The 14,720-nt window shown below is 42.0% G+C and overlaps 1 protein-coding gene across 1 annotated transcript; it reads left to right on the top strand.

Annotated features, from left to right (window-relative positions):
• Positions 1-1,268: 1,268 nt before the first annotated feature.
• LOC118493007 lies at positions 1,269-3,162 on the top strand. The gene is made up of 3 exons (XM_035991011.1): positions 1,269-1,303; positions 2,302-2,864; positions 2,951-3,162. Exons 1-3 carry the CDS (start codon positions 1,269-1,271, stop codon positions 3,160-3,162), a joined length of 810 nt encoding a protein of 269 aa, XP_035846904.1.
• The last annotated feature ends 11,558 nt before the right edge of the window (positions 3,163-14,720 follow it).

The raw sequence follows: 14,720 nt of genomic DNA, 5'->3' as shown, positions 1-14,720 counted from the left end.
TGTACTCTGTTGTCAAAGCATTTTGGTAACCTTCCTAAGTTTGAGTCGCCAACAATTAAAACTGGTCTGTGAACTAATAAGTTCCAATTTTTGATTTTATCATTAAAATGCTCATGTCTTTGAAATTGTGGTTTTTCAACCCTTTGATGCACTGTGTCCAATTCTTGCCTCAGCTTTTTTTCAACCTTCTCTGTCACATCTATTTTAAAATCTACCAAGTCACGTTTGGTAAAGTGAACAGCTATATTGTGCAGTTCACCATGCTCTGGTTTAGTTTCGGGGTTAGTTTTTGGGGCTGGAGTTAAGTTTCAGGGCTGTGTCAGGAGGTATAGTGCTGTTTATGAGTGAGGAATCTCTCTGGAAGAAACTCATTAGCATATTGTGCTCTGATTGGTTGGAAGCAAGCTTGCGTGTGTGTGTGTGTGTGTGTGTGTGTGTGTGTGTGTGTGTGTGTGTGTGTGTGTGTGTGTGTGTGTGTGTGTGTGTGTGCATCTTGTAAAGAAGTAAAGCGTTTTAGTGTTTCATCTGGGACATTGCCGAGAAAAGAAGACGGTGCTGTGGTGTTTTTCACTTTTTTTTGTATCCCTTTTCCATGTCAATCTAATGTTAACAAGACTTCAATTATTTCACTGGACAATAAACTGGACTGGTCCACAAATACTGCGGCCAGTTATAAGAAGATATTATTACTATTATTATTATATAACAATATCTAAGATTTCGTATGTATATCTTCTTGTATAGTCAAGTATCTATTATACATAAGCTTGTATACATATATATATATATATATACATTACAGTATGTATGTATGCACATGTTGCACAGGCTGAATATATGACACGTTTACATTATATCTATTTTAATGTATAGTATATATTTGTATACATGTATATCTGTACAGTCATCATATTATATATTCATACATATTATTATTATAAATATGATTATCATTATATACTGTTATTGTTATATACTGTTATTAACAATAACACTGCTATCATGTCACCAGTACTATTACCATTACTATTAGTACAAGTATTAAATTCTATTGTTCTATTTTATGCTATTGCATTTGATCATGGTACATACTTATTATAAGACACTCAGCAGGGCTATTGTACAAGAAACGCATGCAATGACCTGATGCCGACACCGGGGGCAGCAAGTGGCTTTCTTGCCCTAGAGACTCGCCTCAGTTTATTTGGTCATTCCAGTGAAGGTAACGACGGAGAGAGCTGCTTATTTTCATCCCGTCTACTGTAACCATGGACTTTGGCAGCCAGCCGATAGCTGAAATGAGGTAAGAATAATGCACTATTTTGTTTTTGTTGCACTTTTCTAAACAGAGTTACAAGACGCTTGTCCAGAACTGGTTTACATTGCATAAATACTGTAGGCTATTTTCAGCTCCAGTTATCAAAGTCAACTTTTCTTTGAGAAATAGGTAAGACAACACTGGCAGTGTCTGTCAGTGTTTGCTATGTAACACACTTTTGCTAAGGTGCGCACCAAAAAGCACCAATGTAACGTGTAATGTGTGTTTTTCCTCATGCCTCATATAACTTACCCTGCCATCCTGGGGTTGTCCTGCAGGTTGAAAGCTTGGGGGGAGGGGGGGGGGATGGGTGTCGCGTCGGTATCTTGAAGGTGTTTTTTGAAACTCAATGAATACCAGCTCATTAACATTGACTCAGGAACTTTCTTTCTAGCAATCATTGACTGTGTAATCTCTGTTGTGAGTTGCAGGTAGTGAAATGCTTTACATGCAATTCAAAAAGTGTAATTGACAGTGTATAGTCATTCAGAGACAGTCACATTGCAATATCACTTATCACTTACTAAATGACAGCTAATGTAAATCTAAAACTAACCCAACACTGCCATTTTTCAAACCATTTTTTTCAAGGTAAAACCATTGTAGTTGCAGCGGCACTTTGCTGCATTCCGCGCCACAAAGAAACTTTAATTTAAATAAAAGACTGTAATTTGAGTTTCAGATAAGCAGCTTTCATTGCGATTTGACAATGTATATTCACATTCAGCATGCATATACCGACAGCCCACGCTCTCCTCACAGAAATGATGTCTGTAACTGTTTATGTTGGGTCACATACCAGTCATGTAACTCAAAAGGTGTATCCTGGAATTCATTCAAAACTTTAACAGTGACAAATTAATTAGTAGGCTATGTGTGCTGATCACATTTCTTTCTGAGACAATCAATTGTACAGCATTACTGTTTCATCAAGGCGATGTTTGACACTTGTGCGCTTCTTGTCTTGTCTGGTAAATGAACAGAGACGACGCAGAGCCAGTAGAAGCCCAAGAAGACAACCTCTCCGAGAGCTCCAGTCTGAACGGCGAGGAGATGCTGGAAGCGCAGGAGAATGCCATTGCTGAGGTTTTCAGGGAGGAGGTGGAAAAATTTCGGTGTACCCTGGTGGGCTTCGAAGAGAACCTTAAAAGGGACTTGAGCGTCCTGAGAACAGACCTTTTTGATCGAGTAGACAGGCACGTGCAATCAAAATGGGAAGAACTGGAGAGGCACCTGACCGTGGCGGTCAGAGGAAATGCACCGCAGGAGCGCATTTCGTCCTCACCCCACCTGACCGCCCCCCAAATTTCGCAGCCCCACCTGTCGCCACATCCCTCAGAAGACATTGTTAGTACTGGGGATGCATCACAGCCACGTCCACCTATTGCTGCCCCAAAACAACCGGTTCTATCTCTCGCAGAGCTCCCTCCTGTCATCGCTGCGCTGATGGATTGTTTTTTTCCCAAAAGGCACTCTGGACAGGAGAGGTTATCAGCGCTGCAGAATTCCTTTTTCCTGTGGAAAATGGAAGAGCTCGCGATCACAGGTATGCCTACTTTAAATACACGATGGCCTGAGACGGCATTATTTGCCATCAACAAGTCATTTAAACACTTTTTTATTCATTTTTAGACACCAAGAACCTGATGGTGAAAGCGGCCGCCATCGAACAGCACGGACTGGAGCTCAGGTTATGGTTGCCTGGGTGGGCACCCAGAGGAGCAGCAACTCTGACAGAATTCCTGGCAGAGAAAATTAAGACGGTCCTTAAAAAGAAGAGACGCACGTCATTGCTTGAGGCTGAGCTCAAATCCAAGCTTCAAAAAACACTACATACGGATTAATTTGCTTTTTTTATGTTCATTTTTTTTTTTATTTTAAAGATTATTTTTTGGGCCTTTCCCCCCCCCCTATCACAGTGACAGTGGCTAATCATTGTTGGGGGAGAGGGATGGGGGACGACACGCAGCAAAGGGCCGCAGGTCCAACTCAAAGCCGGGCCGCTGCAGGACTCGGGCATCGTGGGGCCAACGCTCCCACTGGGAGAGCTAGAGGCCGCCCTTAATAATTTTCTTGTTTTTTTTTAACTAATTTTCTTGTTTTGCTCGAACGTGTTGTACATATGTGTGTTGGTGAGCAGAGCAAAATTCAAAATAATTGACCAAAGTAAATTGTTTTAAAGTTTCAACAACAAATAGATTCATTGTGGCTCATTCGGGGTCAGTACTCTGGGTTTTTACACAAATTCCTCTTGAGTTATTATACACATTTGTTTTAGTTTGATAAGTATTAATCATGTAGCGACTGTGTTTGTTTTAATGAATAAAAAAATTATTATTTAACCGACGTCAGTCTGTGACCTGATTTCACATGTACGTACTCATTTGCAACGCCACAGTAAATCTTTGAAAATACATATTTATTCTACAAAAAAAGGCTTCAGTAAATATTGAATATTTCAGGGGAAAGTAACATGTTTTTACAGAAAAACAATAACCACATCAAATTATGCGCTGTATAATAATGTGATAACAACAGACCACAGAGTTTGAAGAATCCTTGACATCTAATTATGAGGACTTAAATCCATTTTAACAATGATTTATTTTCACAGAAGGGTGATGCAAAGATGTCAAACAGATGGAGCAAAGTACTGCTTTCTGACAAAGTCTGAAATTAGGTCGTCTGTATCTCCCAAACGGAATGTGTTTTCATCTGGCGTGGTTACAACAAACTGATAACATTAACAAATACGTATACACCAAACAGTTGATGGAGTTTGTGCAGCCTAATACTGGGCAAACTGTGTTTACATGCGAGTTAAAATGAACCTGTGCAGGTCCTGGCCTGAGGAGCTTTCTTGCAGAACGTCCCTTTCTGATTTAGTCCAGCAGATGGTGCCACTGTTCCACGAAAGTGAATGAATTTGATATATAAATCAGTTGATGGGGGAGGTGTGTGTGTGTGTGTGTGTGTGTGTGTGTGTGTGTGTGTCTTTGTGTCTCTGTATGTATTTGTGTGCTACCCATTACTATTAGAATACATGGAAAGAAGTTTGTACATGTATATAGGCCAGGAAACGATACTAGCTATAGGCCTACTCCTTCTATGATATGACTTTTTTTATCTGAAAATGTCAACATTTTTTATAGTTTAGTTTGGTCTGAAAATGTCATGTTTCATCTTGTGCGTGGACCCCAGGAAGAGTAGCTGATGTTCTGCCTCAGAAATTGGGGAATACAGTTCAATCAAATCATGCTATAATAATGCACATAATAGCCAGAAAAGAAATGCAGTACCGGGGGTAGCCACGGGGGGGCTCATGTGTTTCGGGGTTAGACTTTGGGGCTGGAGTTAAGTTTCAGGGCTGTGTCAGGAGGGTTAGTGGTGTTTATGAGTGAGGAATCTCTCTGGAAGAAACTCATTAGCATATTGTGCTCTGATTGGTTGTAATACAGGTGTCAGTCGTGGCTTCCTGCTTGCGCTGGGGAAATTGAGCTCTGTCATCGTCACTCTCAGCATTGCAAGGTAAACGGATTTTGATTTGAATTATCAAAATTAAAAGATATGCAGCTGCCACAAGACCAAAAAACAAACAAACAATACTTTGCATTTAATTCCATTTTTCTTGTGGAAAAGAACTGGCATGCTAGGATTGAAATTAAAGTCACGCATGCTTCTCCGTGTTTGCTTCTATTCCATACTTGAAAGAAAACTTGCCAGCCTGCATTGAATCCGTGTGTGTGTGTGTGTCTCTGTGAGTGTGTCCATGTGTGTCCATGTGTGTCTGTCTGTTTAATTGTGTGTGTCCATGTGTGTCTGTCTGTTTAAAACCTCTTGACAATCTCCTGCATTTTCAAGCTTTTGGTCTAAACGTCATACCCAAATTAAAACTGGTACAGCTCCCATATACTTTGACACTCAGGGATGTGCCTGATATCACTGGAAAGAAAACACTCTCAAGTTTTTGTTCCAAGTGTCAGAGTGATTCTAGGCCTTACTGACACAGAGTTACAGAGGCTAGAATGGAGGGTTTCTATTTCCGTCCAAGTCATACATCTGTAAAATGATTAAAATACACTGCTGTGAACACATATTCCAGGTGACAGGACAGGATATTCCATTTCCTTGGACTCTTGGGGATTTAAGAAAAAAAAGTTTTGGGCAAAAAATCCACGCAGTGGCTAAAGGGACAGGGAAACAGGTAGGGATGCAAAACACACGGGCTGCGCTGTTTACGCCGTATTGTTTTATTTATTATAACTTTGTAGCAGTTGTGTAACTGCTGTAAATCATCTTGTGCTTTGTGTGTGGGCTTAATGGAATCCTGAGACGCTAAGCTTTAAATTGGTGTGTCGCATGGCTGTATATTTTGAAGATTTAATGCTTTAAAGTTATAAAAACGTTTATAAATGGAGGTTACAGCGACACCACTGCCACAATCTGTACCGTAGACGGTACAGTGACGCCGTGTGTGTCTGTGTGTGTCTGTCTGTGTGTATGTGTACGTGTGTGTCTGTGTGTGTGACATGTGGGTTTTATTTTTTTCTGTATTTATTGTGTGTTAATGTCATATTACATTTCATTTTAGATTGTGTTAATGCAACAGACTTGAAAGGTCCTCAAATCCAAATGTCTCATGTAGTCCTACATATGAGTGGCACTTAAAATGCATTTCAATTCCATTTTGCCGTATGTGGTCCTACACTGCACTCCAGCAGTCATATTGAAGTGAGAATAATATAGCATAGTTATGAAATGAACCATTAGAACAATCCATTTGAAAGAAGAAAGTCATACGTTTTTAATGAAAATATACTGCAAAGTGACACAAAGTCACTTTTCAGTGTAGGCACAGAGAAAACTAATAGTTACAGTATAACCATAAATAGTACATCCAATGTTTCCCAAATAGTACATACAATATGTAGTTGAATTGGAAACACAGCACAGAGTAAAAATGCCAGGGATGATTGTCTCTTACCTGTATTTCTGATTCAACTAAGGATGTTTGTTGTTCTTTTTTCTTTCTTCCAGAATAAAATGAAGTCACAAAAAAAACACGGTGCTGCGCTCCCCCACGTTCCACGAGCCCCTCCCCAGCACATCCTCCACCAGTCCCACAGTTTGGACGTCAACAGCAGCCGCTGAGGAGAGGTTTAAGACCCCCAGCGACCTCTGGGAGGACAAGGAGGTCCTGAGAATGTTTAAAGAGAGGCTGCAAAGTGGTAAGTAAATCTCAAAAACATCAGTCCCCGTTACGTCCAACAGATTCTCACTCCCGTCGCGTAAAATACGGACGCTCGGTCAGGTGCCTTTGGCGTTGTTACTGACGCTAAAAGTCTCCTTTAGCGTCTAAACGCGCTGGGTCGGGACTATCGGCGTCACTTTCGAGGCGGTTAGGTTAAGGAAATGGTCGTGGGTGGGCTTACGTTAGGGTTAGGGTTAGGGTTAGGATAAGCTATGAATCCGGATGTCGGTAGGGGTACCGACAGCAGTAAGAGTACCAATAGGGACTCCATAACATTTTATAATGGTTTCGACTTTGTATATATACCACTCTGTTTGCACATACCCTTCTGTGACGGTGCAAAATTTTAACCATAATGTTTTTTTAGCATAGTCTGATAGAGGACATGATGACGAACACGGGAATGTATAATACTTTGCATTTTTAATGTTTTATTGCTGAGATATGGGCAATTTTGTCCCAAAATTTGCAAGCGCAAAGCATTATGGGAAATGGTTTACCTTTTGTGCTGTATCTTTAGAACAGAAGGTGCTAGAGCGATGAAACTTTGACCTACCCCCCCATTTTCAATGATGGGCTTTCCCGTGGTACCACCCGCTTGTCTCTACGACCTTTCGTTTCCGAGCTACGTTACGTTTTTTAGTCAAAACGTCTGTATCTCCTGAACGGAAGGCCGTAGAGACTCGGGGACAAGTTCTGTGTGTTCGGGGTGGTCAAATTATGTCAGACGGAGTCCGTTTCCAAGTGTGTAGGACGTACCGTTCTGGAGTTATAAGCGAAAATTTTCGCGCCATAGACTTTAATTGTAGGATTTTGTGAAAATTTGACCAAGTGTTTTTCCCGGAAAATGTTCCTCCAGGATATTTTTAGGAAGTGTGCGTTTCAGGTCATTTGGAGTCGATTGGTAGGTATTTGTCGTGTAACTTTTTGTTTACATATTTCTGATCAAGACACGTTTCTGGAGTCCTTCAGCACATATGCTGATCTTCCCAGAAAATGTAAATAGGGGATAAATGACACTATTGAGAGTGTGTCTGTCTGTGTGTGTGTATGTGTGCGTGTCTGTGCGTCTGTGTGTGTGTGTGTGTGTGTGTGTGTGTGTGCGTTTCTGCATACCTGCCGTCACATTTCGCCCCGCCTCCCGACGGTCGTCTCGGCAGCTTCGATCCACAAGTGGGGTCCCGTCGACGGCGTGCGGCCGGCATGTGAAAAAAGGGGGAAAAAAACAAACAACCTGAAGCAGCAAGCGTGCACTCTGTGTGTGCAGTAGAATGAGCATCAGACTTATGTCAGCCTCACACTTTTTTGCAGAAAACACATTGATTCTGGCGCATCTGTAAAGGATTTGAAGAAGCGCAGATTAGGCCTGCCGTGAGTGGACGGAAGCAGGAATACACTCCTTAGCGTTGTGCAGAGATATACCCTTTGCGGCGGCCCAGAGCCGACCGCATCCGTACACTCACTTTCGGCTGCCCTTCGCGTCTCTCAAGGGAGACTCAATTGGCCGCACGTCTAAGGTTGATTTAAGGAATTGTTTTTTTCAGCCTGCCACGAAGCACGGGAGAAGCAGAAATGTCTCTTCGCAGCAGCCGCGCTGACTGCGTCTCCACGTGCGTTTTGGGCTGCATTCGTCAGCTTTGTTTATGTTGAGATTTTGCTGTTCCGCACATTTGACCACTGAGCTAGCAATACTCTGACTCATTAGGTCGCGTTTTGTGTGAGGGGTGTGTCTGTATGTGTGTGTGTGTGTGTGTGTGTGTGTGTGTATGTCTGTCTGTGCGACAGGTGTGTCTGCGTGTGTGTGTGTCTGTCTGTCTGTCTGTCTGTCTGTGTGCATGCATCTCTGTGTGTTCTGTGTGGTGTCTAGGCAAAACACAGAAAAGTGGCATAATTTGTCCCACGCAGCATATGCGCTGTTCTGAGCAGAAAACGTCAGAGGATGATGAGGGATGAATGAGGGATCAAAGGGTGTGTGTGTGTATGTGTGTGTGTGTGGGCTTGTATTAAGCAAGAAGCCTTTCGACCTCAAGAAGTCCTAAAACTTCAACAAGTCTGTCTAGGGGTGTGCAGAGTAAAAATACCAGCCTTGCCATGAGGAGACAGAGAAACAGAATGAAAGTCCCTGGTGCGGAAACAAATTCATCTTCGTAGCAGCTAGGCTGACCACGTCCCCATCTTCATTTTGGGCTGTTTGAGGGTTGTAAATAGGAAAAAAAATTATGCTAAATGTGAATGTGTATATGTGTGTGTGTGGGCTTGTATTAAGCAAGAAGCCTTTCGACCTCAAGAAGTCCTAAAACTTCAACAAGTCTGTCTAGGGGTGTGCAGAGTAAAAATATCAGCCTTGCCATGAGGAGACAGAGAAACAGAATGAAAGTCCCTGGTGCGGAAACAAATTCATCTTCGTAGCAGCTAGGCTGACCACGTCCCCATCTTCATTTTGGGCTGTTTGAGGGTTGTAAATAGGAAGAAAATTATGCTAAATGTGAATGGGAAACGCAAAGAGTATCGGGAAGACGGGAGAGCCAGGGTGCACGCTCAAAGAGCGAGGAAGCGGTGTAAAACGAGTAGCGTATGTAAAATGTGAAAGAAAAATAGACGGAGAGATATTCACTTTGGGTTAGGGTTAGTGCATGTGTGTGTGTCTGTCTGTGTGTGTGTGTGTCTGTGTGTTGTGTGTAGGCAAATGGCAGACCTCCCGTTTGCTCCCATGAGTGGTCTTTCGTCAGGCAGGCAGGCAGGCAGGCAGGCAGGCAGGCAGGGCTGTTGAAATGAGGCAAAGGTACCAGTCATTTTTTCATAACCTTAAGCCATTTGGAAACACAGTTCAACACCTTACATTACCTGACAATTCAGTCTGTCTGTCTGTCTGTCTGTCTGTCTGTCTGTGTGTTTGTGTGTGTGTGTGTGTGTGTGCGTGTTTCTCTGTGTGTTGTGTGTCTGTCTGTCTGTCTGTCTGTGTCTGTGTGTGTCTCTGTGTGTACGTGTGTCTGTGTGCGTGTGTGTCTGTGTGTGTCTCTGTGTGTGTGTGTGTGTCTGTTTGTGTGTCTGTGTGTGTGTGTGTGTGTCTCTGTGCGTTGTGTGTGTGTGTGTGTGTGTGTGTGTCTGTGTCTCTGTGCGTTGTGNTGTGTGTGTGACATGTGGGTTTTATTTTTTTCTGTATTTATTATGTGTTAATGTCATATTACATTTCATTTTAGATTGTGTTAATGCAACAGACTTGAAAGGTCCTCAAATCCAAATGTCTCATGTAGTCCTACATATGAATGGCACTTAAAATGCATTTCAATTCCATTTTGCCGTATGTGGTCCTACACTGCACTCCAGCAGTCATATTGAAGTGAGAATAATATAGCATAGTTATGAAATGAACAATTAGAACAATCCATTTGAAAGAAGAAAGTCATACTTTTTAATGAAAATATACTGCAAAGTGACACAAAGTCACTTTTCAGTGTAGGCACAGAAAACTAATAGTTACAGTATAACCATAAATAGTACATCCAATGTTTCCCAAATAGTACATACAATATGTAGTTGAATTGGAAACACAGCACAGAGTAAAAATGCCAGGGATGATTGTCTCTTACCTGTATTTCTGATTCAACTAAGGATGTTTGTTGTTCTTTTTTCTTTCTTCCAGAATAAAATGAAGTCACAAAAAAAACACGGTGCTGCGCTCCCCCACGTTCCACGAGCCCCTCCCCAGCACATCCTCCACCAGTCCCACAGTTTGGACGTCAACAGCAGCCGCTGAGGAGAGGTTTAAGACCCCCAGCGACCTCTGGGAGGAGAAGGAGGTCCTGAGAATGTTTAAAGAGAGGCTGCAAAGTGGTAAGTAAATCTCAAAAACATCAGTCCCCGTTACGTCCAACAGATTCTCACTCCCGTCGCGTAAAATACGGACGCTCGGTCAGGTGCCTTTGGCGTTGTTACTGACGCTAAAAGTCTCCTTTAGCGTCTAAACGCGCTGGGTCGGGACTATCGGCGTCACTTTCGACGCGGTTAGGTTAAGGAAATGGTCGTGGGTGGGCTTAAGTTTCTGTGACGTGCGGGAAGAACGCGACGGTTGGGTTTAGGAAAAGAAGAATGGGACAGCAAAGGGCCGCAGGTCGAACTCAAAGCCAGACTATTAGAATACATGGAAAGAAGTTTGTACATGTATATAGGCCAGGAAACGATACTAGCTATACTCCTTTTAATATTGTATGATATGACTTTTTTTATCTGAAAATGTCAACATTTTTTATAGTTTAGTTTGGTCTGAAAATGTCATGTTTCATGTTTTGCGTGGACCCCAGGAAGAGTAGCTGATGTTCTGCCTCAGACATTGGGGAATACAGTTCAATCAAATCCTGCTATCATCATGCACATCATAGCCAAAAAAGAAATGTAGTACCGGGGGTAGCCAGGAGGGGCTCATGTGTTTCGGGGTTAGACTTTGGGGCTGGAGTTAAGTTTCAGGGCTGTGTCAGGAGGGTTAGTGGTGTTTATGAGTGAGGAATCTCTCTGGAAGAAACTCATTAGCATATTGTGCTCTGATTGGTTGTAATACAGGTGTCAGTCGTGGCTTCCTGCTTGCACTGGGGAAATTGAGCTCACTCTCAGCATTGCAAGGTAAACGGATTTTGATTTTAAATATCAAAATTAAAAGATATGCAGCTGCCACAAGACCAAAAAACAAACAAACAATACTTTAAATTTAATTCCATTTTTCTTGTGGAAAATAACTGCATGCTAGGATTGAATTTAAATTCATGTGTGTGTGTGTGTGTGTGTGTGTGTGTGTGTGTGTGTGTCTCTGTGAGTGTGTGTGTGTCCATGTGTGTCTGTCTGTTTAATTGTGTGTGTCTGTGTGTGTGACATGTGGGTTTTATTTTTTTCTGTATTTATTATGTGTTAATGTCATATTACATTTCATTTTAGATTGTGTTAATGCAACAGACTTGAAAGGTCCTCAAATCCAAATGTCTCATGTAGTCCTACATATGAATGGCACTTAAAATGCATTTCAATTCCATTTTGCCGTATGTGGTCCTACACTGCACTCCAGCAGTCATATTGAAGTGAGAATAATATAGCATAGTTATGAAATGAACAATTAGAACAATCCATTTGAAAGAAGAAAGTCATACTTTTTAATGAAAATATACTGCAAAGTGACACAAAGTCACTTTTCAGTGTAGGCACAGAAAACTAATAGTTACAGTATAACCATAAATAGTACATCCAATGTTTCCCAAATAGTACATACAATATGTAGTTGAATTGGAAACACAGCACAGAGTAAAAATGCCAGGGATGATTGTCTCTTACCTGTATTTCTGATTCAACTAAGGATGTTTTTTGTTCTTTTTTCTTTCTTCCAGAATAAAATGAAGTCACAAAAAAAACACGGTGCTGCGCTCCCCCACGTTCCACGAGCCCCTCCCCAGCACATCCTCCACCAGTCCCACAGTTTGGACGTCAACAGCAGCCGCTGAGGAGAGGTTTAAGACCCCCAGCGACCTCTGGGAGGAGAAGGAGGTCCTGAGAATGTTTAAAGAGAGGCTGCAAAGTGGTAAGTAAATCTCAAAAACATCAGTCCCCGTTACGTCCAACAGATTCTCACTCCCGTCGCGTAAAATACGGACGCTCGGTCAGGTGCCTTTGGCGTTGTTACTGACGCTAAAAGTCTCCTTTAGCGTCTAAACGCGCTGGGTCGGGACTATCGGCGTCACTTTCGACGCGGTTAGGTTAAGGAAATGGTCGTGGGTGGGCTTAAGTTTCTGTGACGTGCGGGAAGAACGCGACGGTTGGGTTTAGGAAAAGAAGAATGGGACAGCAAAGGGCCGCAGGTCGAACTCAAAGCCAGACTATTAGAATACATGGAAAGAAGTTTGTACATGTATATAGGCCAGGAAACGATACTAGCTATACTCCTTTTAATATTATATGATATGACTTTTTTTATCTGAAAATGTTAACATTTTTTATAGTTTAGTTTGGTCTGAAAATGTCATGTTTCATGTTTTGCGTGGACCCCAGGAAGAGTAGCTGATGTTCTGCCTCAGACATTGGGGAATACAGTTCAATCAAATCCTGCTATCATCATGCACATCATAGCCAAAAAAGAAATGCAGTACCGGGGGTAGCCAGGAGGGGCTCATGTGTTTCGGGGTTAGACTTTGGGGCTGGAGTTAAGTTTCAGGGCTGTGTCAGGAGGGTTAGTGGTGTTTATGAGTGAGGAATCTCTCTGGAAGAAACTCATTAGCATATTGTGCTCTGATTGGTTGTAATACAGGTGTCAGTCGTGGCTTCCTGCTTGCACTGGGGAAATTGAGCTCACTCTCAGCATTGCAAGGTAAACGGATTTTGATTTTAAATATCAAAATTAAAAGATCTGCAGCTGCCACAAGACCAAAAAACAAACAAACAATACTTTAAATTTAATTCCATTTTTCTTGTGGAAAATAACTGCATGCTAGGATTGAATTTAAATTCATGTGTGTGTGTGTGTGTGTGTGTGTGTGTGTGTGTGTGTGTGTCTCTGTGAGTGTGTGTGTGTCCATGTGTGTCTGTCTGTTTAATTGTGTGTGTCTGTGTGTGTGACATGTGGGTTTTATTTTTTTCTGTATTTATTATGTGTTAATGTCATATTACATTTCATTTTAGATTGTGTTAATGCAACAGACTTGAAAGGTCCTCAAATCCAAATGTCTCATGTAGTCCTACATATGAATGGCACTTAAAATGCATTTCAATTCCATTTTGCCGTATGTGGTCCTACACTGCACTCCAGCAGTCATATTGAAGTGAGAATAATATAGCATAGTTATGAAATGAACAATTAGAACAATCCATTTGAAAGAAGAAAGTCATACTTTTTAATGAAAATATACTGCAAAGTGACACAAAGTCACTTTTCAGTGTAGGCACAGAAAACTAATAGTTACAGTATAACCATAAATAGTACATCCAATGTTTCCCAAATAGTACATACAATATGTAGTTGAATTGGAAACACAGCACAGAGTAAAAATGCCAGGGATGATTGTCTCTTACCTGTATTTCTGATTCAACTAAGGATGTTTTTTGTTCTTTTTTCTTTCTTCCAGAATAAAATGAAGTCACAAAAAAACACGGTGCTGCGCTCCCCCACGTTCCACGAGCCCCTCCCCAGCACATCCTCCACCAGTCCCACAGTTTGGACGTCAACAGCAGCCGCTGAGGAGAGGTTTAAGACCCCCAGCGACCTCTGGGAGGAGAAGGAGGTCCTGAGAATGTTTAAAGAGAGGCTGCAAAGTGGTAAGTAAATCTCAAAAACATCAGTCCCCGTTACGTCCAACAGATTCTCACTCCCGTCGCGTAAAATACGGACGCTCGGTCAGGTGCCTTTGGCGTTGTTACTGACGCTAAAAGTCTCCTTTAGCGTCTAAACGCGCTGGGTCGGGACTATCGGCGTCACTTTCGACGCGGTTAGGTTAAGGAAATGGTCGTGGGTGGGCTTAAGTTTCTGTGACGTGCGGGAAGAACGGGACGGTTGGGTTTAGGAAAAGAAGAATGGGACGGTTGGGTTTAGGAAAAGAAGAACGGGACAGCAAAGGGCCGCAGGTCGAACTCAAAGCCAGGCTATTAGAATACATGGAAAGAAGTTTGTACATGTATATAGGCCAGGAAACGATACTAGCTATACTCCTTTTAATATTATATGATATGACTTTTTTTATCTGAAAATGTCAACATTTTTTATAGTTTAGTTTGGTCTGAAAATGTCATGTTTCATGTTTTGCGTGGACCCCAGGAAGAGTAGCTGATGTTCTGCCTCAGACATTGGGGAATACAGTTCAATCAAATCCTGCTATCATCATGCACATCATAGCCAAAAAAGAAATGCAGTACCGGGGGTAGCCAGGAGGGGCTCATGTGTTTCGGGGTTAGACTTTGGGGCTGGAGTTAAGTTTCAGGGCTGTGTCAGGAGGGTTAGTGGTGTTTATGAGTGAGGAATCTCTCTGGAAGAAACTCATTAGCATATTGTGCTCTGATTGGTTGTAATACAGGTGTCAGTCGTGGCTTCCTGCTTGCACTGGGGAAATTGAGCTCACTCTCAGCATTGCAAGGTAAATGGATTTTGATTTTAAATATCAAAATTAAAAGATATGCAGCTGCCAC

Source organism: Sander lucioperca, chromosome 13, assembly GCF_008315115.2.
Source record: "Sander lucioperca isolate FBNREF2018 chromosome 13, SLUC_FBN_1.2, whole genome shotgun sequence".
Lineage (NCBI taxonomy): Eukaryota > Metazoa > Chordata > Actinopteri > Perciformes > Percidae > Sander > Sander lucioperca.
This window is presented reverse-complemented; position numbering and strand designations above follow the sequence as displayed.

Bases quoted from the DNA above. Each gene is read 5' to 3' on its own strand.
- LOC118493007 (XM_035991011.1), top strand. From the start codon at position 1,269: ATGGACTTTGGCAGCCAGCCGATAGCTGAAATGAG. The intron at 1,304-2,301 runs GTAAGAATAATG...GTAAATGAACAG, and splicing joins CAGCCGATAGCTGAAATGAG to AGACGACGCAGAGCCAGTAG. The intron at 2,865-2,950 runs GTATGCCTACTT...ATTCATTTTTAG, and splicing joins GGAAGAGCTCGCGATCACAG to ACACCAAGAACCTGATGGTG.